Source organism: Poecilia reticulata, chromosome 6, assembly GCF_904066995.2.
Source record: "Poecilia reticulata chromosome 6, P_reticulata-male-v2, whole genome shotgun sequence".
Lineage (NCBI taxonomy): Eukaryota > Metazoa > Chordata > Actinopteri > Cyprinodontiformes > Poeciliidae > Poecilia > Poecilia reticulata.
The window spans coordinates 28,050,768-28,065,946 of NC_088835.1; the positions used below are offsets into that span (position 1 = coordinate 28,050,768).

At 36.6% G+C, this 15,179-nt stretch overlaps 2 protein-coding genes across 4 annotated transcripts; one reads left to right on the forward strand and one right to left on the reverse strand.

The window, feature by feature from the left end:
- Nucleotides 1–43: 43 nt before the first annotated feature.
- Nucleotides 44–4,577, reverse strand: commd9 (COMM domain containing 9). The gene is made up of 6 exons (XM_008412598.3): nt 4,468–4,577; nt 3,336–3,452; nt 2,569–2,708; nt 1,729–1,763; nt 526–629; nt 44–435 (listed from the first exon to the last, which is right to left on the reverse strand). Exons 1-6 carry the CDS (start codon nt 4,519–4,521, stop codon nt 298–300), a joined length of 588 nt encoding a protein of 195 aa, XP_008410820.1. The 5' UTR covers nt 4,522–4,577; the 3' UTR covers nt 44–297.
- Nucleotides 3,962–14,683, forward strand: sh3gl3b (SH3-domain GRB2-like 3b). Of its 3 annotated transcripts, none has more exons than XM_008412599.2 (11): nt 3,962–4,059; nt 5,390–5,614; nt 6,965–7,033; nt 7,606–7,678; nt 8,551–8,694; nt 9,444–9,577; nt 9,710–9,868; nt 10,782–10,885; nt 11,489–11,613; nt 12,134–12,187; nt 12,382–14,683. In XM_008412599.2, the coding sequence occupies exons 2-11, from the start codon at nt 5,570–5,572 to the stop codon at nt 12,591–12,593; spliced, it is 1,119 nt and encodes a 372-aa protein (XP_008410821.1). In that variant the 5' UTR covers nt 3,962–4,059; nt 5,390–5,569; the 3' UTR covers nt 12,594–14,683. The 3 variants fall into 3 exon arrangements, with proteins under 3 accessions (XP_008410821.1, XP_008410823.1, XP_008410822.1); XM_008412600.2 differs by lacking the exon at nt 3,962–4,059 and adding an exon at nt 4,505–4,593; XM_008412601.2 differs by lacking the exon at nt 12,134–12,187.
- Nucleotides 14,684–15,179: the final 496 nt, after the last annotated feature.

Genomic DNA, 15,179 nt, shown 5'->3' on the forward strand with positions numbered 1-15,179 from the left:
TCAACAGTTGTAAACAGCTTAATGGAAGAACGTTTCTGTGATGTGCTGACTTAACAGTTTATTTTCACATTAGTAGAAATGGAAACAGTACTTTTACACATGAATGATGGTTGAGTTGAATAATATTAAATGTATAAACAGAATGAAAAAAAAATCACTTTATCACATTCAACACATGTTAAAAAGTTTCCAATCGCCGGATAAATGAGACGCCAGCAGGTTTTGATGAAAAACGTAGAACTTGAGCCACGTTTTAAAGTGTAAACTGTTTGTGGAGGGAATCTGGAGTCTGTGTTCTCACTTCCCTGCCACCACAGCCAGCTGGTCCCTGATCCGTCCCAGTCCGTCCAGTATGGTGTCCAGTGACTCCCTGCTCAGCTCCACTGTAACCGTGGAAACCGGCTCCCCGCCTGCTGACGGACACGGATCCTCCATCTGAAAAGGTTTCGCATATCGAGATTCGGTTTCATGTATTGTGTCATCAGGAAGGTCACGACCTCTGCAGAGGGTCGTTCAGGTTCTCACCTTCAGCTGGACCAGGCAGGTCGGCACCGCCATCCTACTGACCGAGTCAGAACCGGTCACCAGGTCCACTCTCCAGTCCAGCTCCTTCAGCTGAGGGAGAGAGACTGAAAACAAGAGCAGAGTTTGGTAGTAACTAGTTATATCTGCTTGAGGAACTACTCTGAACTAATTTACTTTTATGAGTATTTTTACTACACTGTTTGTTTTACTTTTATTTGAGTAATTTTATAATGATGTATCTCTACTTTTACTTGAGTAAAGTTTCTGGATTTTCTACCCGCTGAATGAGAAACATGTTTTTCACCAGACACAGACCTGCAGTTTTTTAAAATAACTTTTATATGACAGAAACTGATTTGAAAAATACTGATTGATTTATATGAATTATTCTCATTTTGAGCTCTAAAATACCAAAATATTTACATAACTTTATGCTTTGGTCTGACTGATTATGTATTTTTTAAATATTAAATGTTTGTTTTGATCGGTTACTCAGAACTCGAGTAGCATTTTGACCAAATACATTTTTACTCGAGTAATTTTGTGGACCGCTACTTTTTACTTCTACTCGAGTAGTTTTATCATGAAGTATTGCTACTCTTAATAAAGTAAAATATCTGGATATTCACTGAATGAAGAACAAACTTGTTTTAATTAAAAATTCACCAGACACAAACACATACCTGGAGTTTATGAAAAAGTTTCAATAAACTTTACATTGAAAGAAACTGATTTTGAAAAATTTCTGGGTTTTATTTTTTTTGCTTGATTTTGTTGTTTTGTTGTTATGTAATTTACATAAATATTTTAATTTTGATCTTTAAAATACCAAAATTTCCACTTAACTTTATATTTTGGTCCATCTGATTGTGTAATTTTCAAATATTAAATGATTGTTATGATCAGTTATTCAATACTTGAGTTGACATTTTACCAAATACTTTTTTACTCTTGAGTAATTTCTTGGGCGGCTACTTTTTACTTTTACTTGAGTAAAAATATGTCTAAGTAGTACTACTTTTAACGTGAGTGCAGTTTTTGGGTACTCTACCCACTTCTGAACACAAGCAGTTATTTACCGAACCTTAAACTTAGAGGTAACACTGCAGCTTCTAATTAAAGGTTAAATAAATCAGCGGCAGAACATTTCCTGAAGTGTTTGTCCTCACAAGGACGGTAAAGAGAAGCAAGGCGTTTACTCACCCTGATGGCTGAGAGCTTCTGTCCTCCACGCCGGACTGAAAAATCAAACTTAATGTCAACCAATAATTTAATTCCTGATCAGTCGAAGATAACTGAGATGTCTGAGTCACTAGCTGCATTTCCATTAACCTTGAAATTGTGCATTTTGACATTTCAAAAATAAATTTGCTCAATGGAAACACGCCCATTCTGAAAAAAACTCACATTTTTCGATACTAAGTTTTTGCAGTAGGATGAGAATTTTTGAGGGGTTTGTATCAAAATTAGTGTATTTTACAATCTTATTTGCTTTTATCCCTCACTTTATCGTTAGTGCCAAACCTTTACAGACTCATTTTTTATAACATTCTGAAAATTTTGTTACATTTTCTGTGACTTTAACAAAAGCCAAGAAGCAAAACAACAATAAAAATGTTTTTGTACTGTGACAGAGTCGTTTTTACTGCTTTTGTTGTATCTGAACTAACTCAAATCAGTTTTAATTAATAATATTAAATTAATAAAAAATGGCATTTTTGACCTAATTTAAAAATTGGATTTCTTTGAATTCAAGTAAAACCTGAATATAAAGTGATCAATGTGTTAATTAAGAAACACAAAATCCAAAATATGGATATTGAGTGATTTAGCAAATGCAAGCAGGTCAAATTAATATAAATCAATGTGAAAACCACTACATTTACTTAAAACCATTGTCAGAGTTTTGTGTTTTAGAAAAATAGGATATGGAAATGGAAAGAAAGTATGAAAATAATCAAATGACTTTTTTTCTCATCCTTATCAGACCTGGAAAATAATCAAATCAGTTTGAATACTTCTTAAAGATTCAGCAAGTCTGACCTGTTCTCCAGCAGGATCTTAGTGATCAGGTTCTTCAGGTTGGAGTGGAAAGACTCTGGGAATACTGCGAGGATCTGATCCGGAGACGTCAGGTTGTGGAAGAGGACGTGATGAGACAGAGAGTGGAGGGACTGGACCAGCTAACCGACAGATGGATGGCACAGAATCAGATCAAAAATCCAAATTAAATTATGTTTTAATTTTTCTGTGAGTGGAGAAATCTGGATGCTGATTGTTAAAAATTCTCTCCTAGTTTAGTAAAAGTCACTTCAAGTCAAAATGAGCTTGATAATTTCCATTCGGACAAAAGTTGTTACAGAGATGCTCCCCTTTAATATTGCTGAAAAGCTGCCATTCTGAAAAACGTTTGACACCAAGTACAAAGTACTTTCACTTTTTTTTGCCAAACTCTTTTGCCTGTTTTTCTTGTTTAACCTGAAAGATGGACATTTTTCTAAACACAATTTCAATTACAGACACTTCATAATTCATTTTAACTATTGTTGTTTACATTTTTGATATTTTAAATGTTTTTAATTTCCAGTGTTAAGTGTTCTTTACCACTGATCTTCCAGAAGATCAGTGGTAGGTGTTCTTGCCTACCACTGTGTTCTTGCCTTTAATACTATTATGCTAGTTGGAAATGGTCTAAAAATTTGATTATTATTAAACACAATGATTTCTGTGTGTGTGTGTGTGTGTGTGTGTGTGTGTGTGTGTGTGTGTGTGTGTGTGTGTGTGTGTGTGTGTGTGTGTGTGTGTGTTACCTGAGCTGCCTGTGCTGCAGGGATGCTGAAGGTGGCTGCAGTGTTTTCTGTCAACCTCCGGTTCAGGGCTCCGTGGCTCTGAACACACACATCTCTCACTGCGTCTTTAGATGGAGCCTGAAACACACACACACACAAAAAAATCAGAAAATAAACATGGCCTTTAAAGGACTCTTTCACTAAAACCACAATTCAGAAATCCAGGAAGTGAGATAAAACCAGCCTTGACATAAGGTGATCAGTTTGAAGACCAAATCAGGCTCAGGAGGTGTGGCTACAAAACTTAAAAATGTCATATTCATACCATCATTTGCTCAAATGAAAAAAACATTTAAATTAAAAAAATGAACAGAAGTAGTAAATATTAAAACGTTTGAATCTGACAGCAAATGTATTCATGTTACTCTGTTTTTGTTCCACATCTTATCAATATTTATAAAGAACAAACATGACAATAGGTTAGGGTTCAACATAAGAACAATTTTCAGTGCCTGGTAAAGATTATACAATGTACAAATGAACATGTACTAATGACTTAGATCCTTAAATAGTTTTACTTATGGTTAACTTCCTGTTTGAGTTGTCATGTTTTTATTTTACAGGGACAACTTCCTGTTTAACTGTTAGCGCAAATGGAGCTTAACGGAAATCTAAAGACAAGATATTTTGAAGTACAGCTTAAAATGCATCTTGTTAAAAACAGCCCCCTTGAAGGAGGCACAAGGTATGTTTATGACGGAAATAGGAAAATGTTTTGAATATGATCGATCTGACTGAACAAATGAAGCTCCAAGTTTAACTGGTTGTTAGCCTGGTCTGGAACAGGCTAGCTGAAGTGGATAAATCGCCATGATAACTTATGAGCTACTGCTTTTATCAAAACGAGTCGAGGTTTAATTCAACCGGAAAATCCAGGCTTAATCCGATGTCCTGGTTTTGTGAAATAACCCTCCATAGAAAAACAACTCTTGTTTTCAATACAAAAAGCCGCAGATAAAGTGCTTAGAGCAGATTAAAGTAAGCAAATAACCGATATTCTTATTTTAACCACGTTTTCTAAAACACTCAGAAGACAATTACACGTTTTCCATCAAGTCTCAATTAAAAAAATATCAAAAACAACGTTTATTGCCTTTAGCAGGAGCTGCAAGTTGGTGAAATCTTCACTGCTTAGCGCAGCAGCCATGTTGACAAGACAGGAGTCATGTGATGCAACGCTGCCGCTATGACTGATGGGAAATGAAGTTCAAACCACGATGTAAGTCAACTAAGAATCAGAGAAAACTTTTTTTTATTTTAGCAGGAAAATAAAATTAATTAAATAAAATATTAAAAAACAAATCAATAAAACTACTAACCACAAATGGCGTGGATGCAAATGTCCATGTGTTACATCCCATATTTTACAGTTTGTTTTGTAATTATAACTTCAACAAAAATTATACAATGATTTACCAAAAAGAATATCTAAGTTCCTAGTAGTAATTTTGGCCAAAGCAACAGACAATAAAAAAATACAAATAAAACCTAAAAATAAAACAAAATTAAAACTACTATTAAAAAATTAATATTAATATATTAGGCAGAAAAACGATTAAGCTCGACAATATTTCAATAAAATGCAATTCAAACTTTATTGACAGACCCCTGATACACAAATAAAAAACAACACAACATAAATACCATAATAAAAAATATAATTAAGTATAAAAAAGTAATCCTATGCAATTATAAGAATTATACCATAATATTTAAGTAATTAATTCAGTACAGTTTTTTTGTTCACTGATTTATAATAACTTTATATGGACTGAGACAAAAAAAAACAGAAGTGAGAGAAAGTAGTAAAAAAATGTTTTTTATATTTTGAATCTGAACAAGATAATTTATTGGAAAGAACGGCTAACTTTAAATGAAAAGAAAATAAACAGATTTGACACAGAAAAGATAATAAATATGAGACATACGGCAAACTTCAGACTACAGCAGACAGAACGAAATTAAATTGACTGTTACAGGCTGCAGAACTTTTTCTGTCCACTTCTTTGTCGTAGGAAGTGTTAAACGGAGTTGTTTCCGGTCCAAATTTCCGGTCCTGGCCTCGTTGTGGTTGCGGAGGTGTGGGCAGGTCCCTGCAGAAACTCCCTGCGGGGGGATAACGCATCGTAGACGGGCTGAAGGCTGTCCGGATCCCGGCGGTAGCAGCAGCAGGTCCGCCGCTTGGAGCCGTCAAGATGTCCGTGTCCGGAATGAAGAAGCAGTTCCACAAAGCCAGCCAGGTAAGAGCCGAACCGAGCCGAACAGAACCAGGTTAAAACGAGTGGAGATTTAGGATGTGGGCCGTCGTGTTTCGAGGCTCCACTGCGACACAGGGCCTGGTTCCGATCCACCTGGAAAGCGTCTCCCCAGGAAAGATGCAGGATGAGGGTCCGCCTTGTTTATGTTTATTAAGATTTTTATTCCCGGTACATCAGAGTATGATGTAGGCTGCACTTTGCACTTTGTTAGGGTTGTAATTATAGGTTAAACATTAATTATCAGAAAGAGATTATGTGTTAATTCGCTCCAAAAGGTGGAGGGAACGATTATTTTAAAGCTCTGGTTTAGATTTAACAAGGCCAAACGAACTTTTCCTCTGAACTTTATTACCAAAATATTGCAATCTGACTATAAGTAAACAAAATTCTCCCGATCTTCAATGTCACCGTGGCTGTTGTAAGTTGCAGATTTGCTCCTGATATAAATAAGATATTAAAAACTTAAAAGTTTTCCACATTCTTACAAAAAAATGTGAACAAAAGTTTGAGATAAACACTTTAACGGGCGCTCTGTTTATACTTCTTCCTCTCCTTTTCTTAATTTATCATTCAGTGTTTCAAATAAGTAAGTCATGCTTGTTTCTGGTGAGAGTTGGACTTTGACAAAGTTGCCTTTTGTCACCAATTCTGTCCATAACCTTTGCTGTCAAACTTTCTTGATGCAGCTGCAGTTGAGGGTCGGGATGCAGCGATTTATCGGCCAGCCGATTTATTGGCGCAGATTTTCTTAATTTTGGAAGATGTGAAGTCAATCTTATCTACCTCAGCAAAGGTCTAAAAATCAGCCGCTTCTCTGTCCTCTTCTGCTCTGCAGTGAGAGGTTTGACTGATGGATCGGCCCACCAGGTCATGTCTGTTTGCAGTTAACACTCCCACTGTTATCAACTTAGTGACTTTCTTGTTATATTTAACGACATTTCAGATGAAAACATTGGTATCGGCCAAGATTGTAATTGGCCAGTCAGCCTTTTTAAAGATTGTTAATCGGCGATCGACCAGAAAACTGCAATCGGTGCAGTTTTTATTACGAGTTGAAGGAATGTGGTTCTCTTGGCTTCATCAGATTGTCATCTCCAGTTTATCTGGATCAGTTCAAAGCTGAGTGATCAAGGTGATCAAGCGCCTTACAATGCAGCAGTTCAGAGAGTTTGTGTCAAGCTAGAGCAGTTATCAATCTAAATTTGAAAAGATTTTCCATCTTTCGCCACTTTCAGAGGCTGAAAGTTTCAGAAATTTAGTTTTTGATTGATTTCTGAAAACTGTCTGGTTTTCTGGAGCTCTGATGTGTTTTAACCTGATTTCTGTCGGCAGCTTCTGAACGAGCGCCTGATGGGAGCTGAGGGAACCAAACTGGATGAAGATTTCCTGAAGATGGAGAAGGTGAATGTTAGAGTTTGTCTTGTAACAAAATAATAAACAAAAATAAATTTAGCACAAAAGCAAACAACACATTAGTAAAGTATATTTACACGTTAATGTTATATTAGCGCTGAAAGCCTTCGCTGTAACACACAATCTTACCAAGTATTATTTAACTAGATTTTAGTGCAAATATCTTAGTATACCTGAAATAAGACAAAACAAGTTTTCAAGAAACTTTTCAGCCAAGTATAGGAGCTTTTTTTTTACATCAGTAATTTCTTAATGTTGATTAAAATATGGCAGATTTTTTTTCTCAAGACATTTTCTCCATATTTTAAGTGAATAAATCTGCCAGTAGAACTTGTACCTTTTTAAAAATCAATATTAAGGACTTATTGATCTGAAACAAGCTCATATCTTCCTAAAAAGTTAATTTTAAGTTATTTTTTTCCTTATTTCAAGTTTACCAAGATATTTGCAATAGGAACTAATCCAAAAATAGTTGGTATAATTTTGTGGTTTTGCAGTGTACCTCTGAGATTGAAGATAAAAACCGATTGAACTTCTTCCTTCTGTGTGTTTTTCATCAGACTGTCGCAGTGATGAACGTCCTGCTGGGTGAGCTGATGTCCAGAACCACAGAGCTACTCCAGCCAAACCCAGGTACCAGATGATTTAACGCCCAGATTCACAGTCCAACCAACATCTGAACCAAAACAGATCCTGTAACACATTTTACATCATTAAAATGAATAATAGAGATGCACCAATATGAAAAATCGTAGCCAATATCAGTATTTCATATTGATAGTATGGCTAATTAGTGAAACTTACTGATATTCAATCAATATATATTTTTCTATCCTTTCAAAGCGGAGAAAAAAACACCCATTGCTTCTCCTGCGCTGTCCAAACAAACACATCATCAGTAAATACCAATATTGATGCATAAATGCTGTGCATTCCTAATTAAAAAGGCAAAGTTCTGCTTATTACAGATTCTGACAGAAATTAGCTTAAAAAAGTAAATCTTTGGAAGGTTGTGGGATGTTGACATGAGGAATAGATTTTATAATTTTAATATGAAAGCCAAGCTGAATAAAGCTGTATGCATGAAAAGCAGAAAATCTCCAAATTAGCACCAAAAATGTGAGAGAAAAAAGTTTATTATTGAAGGATCAGAATTAATTTGGATGTTTCTCCATCTCCAGATCAGAATATTATGAATTATACTTCAGATCTGAAGGAATCTGGAGGAATTTAATGGAGAAATGTAACTGCATGGCATGACATTTACAAAGCCACAAACAGAAATATAATTATTGGGAAAATATCCCCATTTGAAATAAGCTCATTTAGGATGTCACTCATTTATAGAAGTGTGATTTATATCGCTGATATGCACAATAAAGCCCACCCCTTGTCCTCAGTGGCAAAACTTCTTTTTCCTGAAAGTGTTGTGTTCAGAAATGAAACTGATGAAGCAAATTAAAATGAATAAAAATGTAAATTGAAATGTGTTCTTGTGTCTGCAGCCTACAGAGCTAAACTGAGCATGATCAGCACAGTGTCCAGGATCCGAGGGCAGGTGCGGACGGTGGGATACCCGCAGACGGAGGGAATGCTGGGGAAGTGCATGTTGTTCTACGGCCAGGAGCTCGGACCTGCTTCTGAATTTGGTACACACAAATTAAAATAAATTTAAACAAATTAATGAGCACAGGTGGGCAGAGTACCTAAGAACTGTACTCAAGTAAGAGTAGCACTACTTCAACATATATGAAGTGTATATGAAGTAGTGCTCAAGTCAAAGTTAAAGGTAACCATCCAAGAAATGACTCAAGAGTAAAAAAGTGTTTGGTAAAAAGTCTATTCGAGTACTAAGTTATTGATCAAATTATCAATCATTTAATATTTAAAAATTACATCATCAGACAGATTAAAATATAAAGTTCAGTGGAAATTTTGGTATTTTAAGGACCAAAATGACAATTATTCATAGAAGTAACAAAAAATAAAATCATCCCATAGAAAATGTTTCCACATCAGTTTCAATACAGAAACTGAAAATGAAACTTTAACAAAAACTGCAGGTTTGCGTGTCTGAGGAATTTTTGGTTAAAACATGTTTGTTTTTCATTTAGTGAGTAGAAAATCCAGAAATTTTACTCAAGTAAGAGTAGATATACTTCATAATAAAATGACTGAAGTAAAGGTAAAAAGTACAGCGTAGTAGAAATACTCCTAAAAGTATATTTTTTCTAAAGTGACTCAGGTCAATGTAACTAGTAATGGTCAGGTTAATGTAACAATGTAACTAGTTACTGCCAAACTCTGTTGATGAGACACCTGCAGATGTGTTTGAACTCTTCGTCTTGACTCTCCTGCTGTTTTTCTGCGGTCGTCCTCTTCCTCGCCTCCTGATCAGGCGGCGCTCTGATGGATGTGGGTGGAGCTCTGCAGAAGGTCGGCCAGACCAAAGACGCTCTGGACGTCGGCATCAAGCGGACGTTCATCGACCCTCTGCAGGGGCTGCAGCAGTCAGACATGAAGCAGATCAAGGTGAGCCGCCATTAAATCCCACCTCGAGTCTTTATTCGAACTGAATTAGATGAGCTCATTTGTTATTGGTGCTAGGATCTCGGCCAGCAGGACGTCTGAAGCTTGTTTACGTTTATCTGATTGGTTCCTCAGCACCAGCTGAAGAAGGTGAACAGCCAACGGCTCGATTTTGACTATAAGAAGCGACGAAGAGGAAAAGTGTCAACAGAAAGTGTTCGGCTGGCGTGGGATAAGTTTATGACATCCAAAGAGCTGGCGGAGAGGAGCATGTTCGTCCTGCTGGACAGTGATGTGAGTTGGGAACCAGATGTTTATTCTTTTACTGTTTCTGTTTAATTTTGTTCAACCTGTACTGCAGGAAACCATAAGACAAATCTGAAGGAAGTTTGGGACTAATTACCAGAAAGAATCTTCATGACTTGGTTTCCAGGAAGACATTAAATACACTTTTCTGCATGTTAAATCCCCCAAAATGTCCAGCCATTTTGATTCATCTCTAACTTTCAAAATAAAATTAAAAAAACGTTTTTATCTAGTATGACTTTGAAACACTTCAATCCTTCACGGAAATTAATTTTCACCAATTTTAACCACAATATCAGCTCTTAAAATCTTAGTTCAATTTAGACAAAAAAAAAGGTCATACAGAAGGATTCAGTCAGTTACAATAATATAAATAATAATAATAACAATAACAGTAATAATGGGTTTTATTTATAATGACATTTATGTCTTTACATCTCAAAGGGCAACAAAACAAAAAAACAAGCAAATTAAATGAATAAAAATAACAAAATAAATGAATAAATAAGAGATTAAAACAAATATCTAAAAAAGTGAACAAAAATTTTTGGCTAAAAAGAAATGTCTTAAATTAATTTTAAATAGAATCTAACTGGAATTTTTCTAACTCTCTCTGACACTGAGGGCAGCACAATCCACTGACTGGTTAATAAAGTAATAGAATAGAATAGAATAGAAAATACTTTTGTCTTAATTAAATAAAATAATTATTAGTTGCATTTCTTCACATGTGCATTGAGAATGTTCCAAATGACCATCGAACTGGGAAAAAAGGCGTTTTTCTGTCTGATTAGCACCGATGACTTAAAGGAGAACATCAGTAGAGATGATGAGTTGGACTTGATTCACGCATGGAGTCAGGAAGCTGTGGTACCGATCCGCTCTGGTGTTTCTCCTGCAGGTGGATCTGATCGGCCCGCTGGCTGCTCTGATTGCCGCTCTGCTCGACTTCCACCGCAACGCCCAGCGCGTCCTGCTGGACCTGCAAAGTGACCTGCAGGCCAGGTGAGTTTGGCTTCGTGTAGCAATGCACCGATCCACATTTTCCCCTTACGATACCGATATCTGAGGTTTGGTATCGGCTGATACCGATCTGATTCAGAAAAACAGCTACTTAAAATATTTCTTTTTTTAGAAAACACAGAGATAAATGTACTGAATTACGACACACTTAAAAGCACAAATAACATCATGAGCTTGGTCAAACATGTATAAACAAATCAACTTTAATTTGTTCAGTCAGTGCAGCTGGGAGTAAACCAGACTATGTAAAATAAATAAAAGAAACTGAAACAGACGAAAACAACATGTTTGGTCAAACATGTAAAAATAAACTGCTGCAAACTTTCTTTCAAATGGTCCAGACGATGGAATTACACATTTTAAATATAGTGCAAGATAAGTTATGAAGCCCTTATGGATTGGACACATCCTCACCAAAGCCAATCTAGAATTTTTTTCAGTATCGTTTCCAATACAGATATTGATATCGGATCAATGAATTTCTACATTAGTGGGAAAAAAACAGATGTTTATTGACATCCTCTTGATTATCAGAACCATCAGAATTAAAGTGCTACATCTGTCTCCACATAACCCTTACATCAGGTTGACTGCTGCCAGTAACAAACCAGCTCGCCAGTTCAGATCCGAAAAGATTCGGGTGGAGGGCGACCCCAGCGGCACCGTCGGGTTTTACCACCAGCTGTCAGCTGCGGCTCCTCGGCCCTCAGGTCTGTTCAGAAACTTCCTTCATGTTGAACCTTTTTAAAGGTGATTAGAGGTCAACTTTCTGAACCTGAACAAAAACAAAACATCAGTTATTCAGGTTCTGGAACATCATCATCTCACAGATGTTCTGGTCTCCCTAAACTGGTTTCCAATCGGTTGGTTCAGACAAGCCAGCAGCAATTAGCAAACACCTGATGCGACTTCTGAGCTCATCATATGAGCTGCTTCTCAGTGAAACGCTGTTAAAGGGTTAATGGAGGATGACTTCCTAAAGCCAGAGTTTCAGAAAGCGCAGGAGTTTCTTAAAGAGACAGGAGCCCAATTTCAAGGTGGTAAACTTGTTTTAAGCCATATTTATTTGTTTTAAGTCATATTTATAACAACTGAAGGTAGCAGTTTTATAGCACTTAATTGTGCTATAAAATCATTCTAGTGGCTGGAAAACACATAATATTGCCCTTTAAGGCTGATCTGCGAGTGTCTTGTAAAACGTATTTTTGTTTTCATCCAATCTGGACTCAGGAGAAGAGAGCTCAGTGATAACATCCAGCCCAGACAGCTTTATCTCCAACTTTGGTGAGAAAACATCATCAGGCTGTTTTAGCAGGGATCAGTTTCCCCAGTGAGATTCCAGTGTCTTCCACTCGTCTTTTTTTTTTTTTTTGTCTGAGAAGTTTCAGAGTTTTCAACCTGAGTCCAGCATCAGCGATGAAAACATCTGAGGTTTAACTGGAGGCTTAACTGCATTTTCCTCTCTGATTTCCTCTCAGCTGACTGTAAGCTGCTCCTGAATCAGCCGTGTTGCCGAGCGATTTACTCCTTCACGTCGAAACGCGACGACGAGCTGGACTTCAGCGAGGGAGAGGTCATCGTGCTCACCGGCCAGGTGGACGGCGACTGGTACGAGGGAACGCTCGGGGAGCGATCCGGGCTTCTACCTGTCAGCTACGTGGAGGTGCTGGTGCCTCTGCCGTTACCGTGACAACGTCTCATCGGACTCTGGAGCCGGATGTCGGGTCCGACTTCTGATGATATGCAAGTTCTGACGCGTCTGTTTGCACTTTTCTATAAGTGAATCCATTACAAAGAGAAACGGGGTCGACGGGTGCCTTCAGGAGAATCCTTCTCACTGCATTTTGTTCTTCTTTTCATAAATCGTATTTTATAAAAACACAAAGGAAAAAAAACTTCACATAGAGTTTGTTGAGTTTCCACTGGACCTGACTTAATGCTCAGTTTTTGGTCTTCAGAGGTTCAACTTCTTCAAGTTCCAAGGCTTTATCTCTTACACTGCAAACACTCTTCTTCTTACCAGGTATTGTTTTATCTAGTTTCTAGTGTTTAATGTAGTTCACTTGAAATAAGACAAAACTAACCCACAAGTAACTTTTTACCAAGATGTAGGAGCTTATTTTAAGTAAATGTTGATGAAAGAGTGCTAGTTCCACTGGCAGATTATTCAACTTATAACAAGACATTTTTAATCGAAAGAAATGCCAGTGGAAGAAGTTCTTTTTAATCTATATTAAGGAATTACTGACTTATAAGAAGCTCCTGTATCTTGCTGAAAAGTTACTTACAAGTGTACTAAGATTTTTGAGCTAGAAACTAGACAGAAAATACTTGGTAAGTATAGTTTGGCCTTCAGTGGGTCGAAAAGTGGCTCAAAATAAAAAAAGTGAGCAAAAATTTAGAAACTATGTGTGAAACACTTAGTTGGCCACAGGATCCATCAGCTGGTAGAACCACATCCAGCAGAAAAAGCTTTCAGCAGGATTTATTTTACTTTCCTGTACTTCTTTGAAGGTTCCACCCCAGCATTTCAATCAATTTGAGGTCTGGGCTTCGACTAGGCCAGAACAACACATTGATGCTGCTCTATCTTAGATTTGCTGCTGTGTTTGGAGTCATTTTCATGTTGATGACCAAACTTCAGCTGTTGGACAGGTGGCTTCACACACCTTTGTATATGGAGGAGTTAATGGTTGCCTTGGTAACTGCAAGGTGGCCAGATCCTGGTCCTTATGGTGAATTTTGTGGGTTTTCCACTTCTTAAAAGATGGGCAGCTTTTTGTTTTGATCAATCTTTCTCCATGTAGAATGATTGATTATAGATGATCTGTAAATGACCTTGTAACCCTTTCATGGGCAGCAGCCGTTGTTTCTCTAAAATCATGCTGATGTCTTTCTGTCTTGGTACTGTATTAAAACACACCCATGTGGTCCATTGCAGATAAACTGCCAACATTACTTCTTTTAGTACTTACACTGATGGTTACAAGAAAATCAGTACATCTGATGGCTTAATTTTTCCCTCTGAAAACTCAAAGCAGCAAGAGAGGGGCTCTTTCAAGGAGAGCTCAGGGAAATCCGGATAGAATTAGACCAACAGTAAAGCCTAAATGGAGGAAGCAGTTGGAGAAAACCATCTAAAGAATGGCTTTTAAGGTAAAACAAATCAACTTATGCTCTTAGGAAGTCAAATCACTGAAAAATCCCAATGAGCACTGCAAACGTAACTCTTATTGGTCCATTTTGTCTTATTTGCTCGTGTATTTATCCAAAAAAATCAAACAAACAATGCTGCACAATGTTTAATGAGCTCTGTTTTTCTTGTATTTTTTCCTTGATTTTATACTTAGACTCCATTGCTATCACATTATCTAGATGAATTACTATGCTTTTTTTGTTTAATTTGTGTGACTTCCAATAAGGTGTTATAAAGGTAAAAGCACACATTACAAGAACAATGCATCAGGTTTAAAAACAGGTGAGTTCTGCAGATGCTAAAATCAGGGGAAATGTGTGGTTTGGTTGATTGTAAAGGAAACTAAATCTCAGATCTGTTCAATCATTTTATTTTCATTTAAACTCTGAATAAGCTACAAATGATCACTTAGAGCCAGAGACTGTAAATCATGCAATAACCCTGAGTATAGTTGCTGAAATGTTGGACTTTCCCTTTAATAGAAAGCTACTGAATGTATGTTAGCTAATCTAATAAGCAGCATTGTTGTGGATCTGTTTTGTAGATTTATTTTACACTAAATAAATGAGATCACATGACTATCAGATTATTGTGGTGCATTCTTGTTCATGTGTTTGTTTTTTTTGTACTTTGAAAGAGTTTCTCATAAATCTGCTACAAACATTAATTGAGGACTGATTGCTATGAGTTATTTTGAATTTTGCCAAATTTTTACAGAATATATAAATGTATACTTTTTGACAAGGTCCTGACAAAGTGTAGCAAAAGTAAAGACAAATCAATGTACTCTACTCAGAGAAAACAAGTGACAAAAGTCATGAAATACAATTTAGGACAGGAACAGGTATCACTGAGAAAACTGTTAGAAAATGATAAGGAATATAGGATAATGGTTGTAGCCAAACTACAATCATTATTACCATTTAAGCAGAAAAACATGGTACTTTCTGGATTAAAAAATGGCATACAGTTTGTCTCTTGAACAGGAACATCAAGATATATGTGCACTGGAATCATTGTAAAACTATAACATTCCCTGATGCTAACCAACCTGCCTAACTATTTTATAAATACCAAACA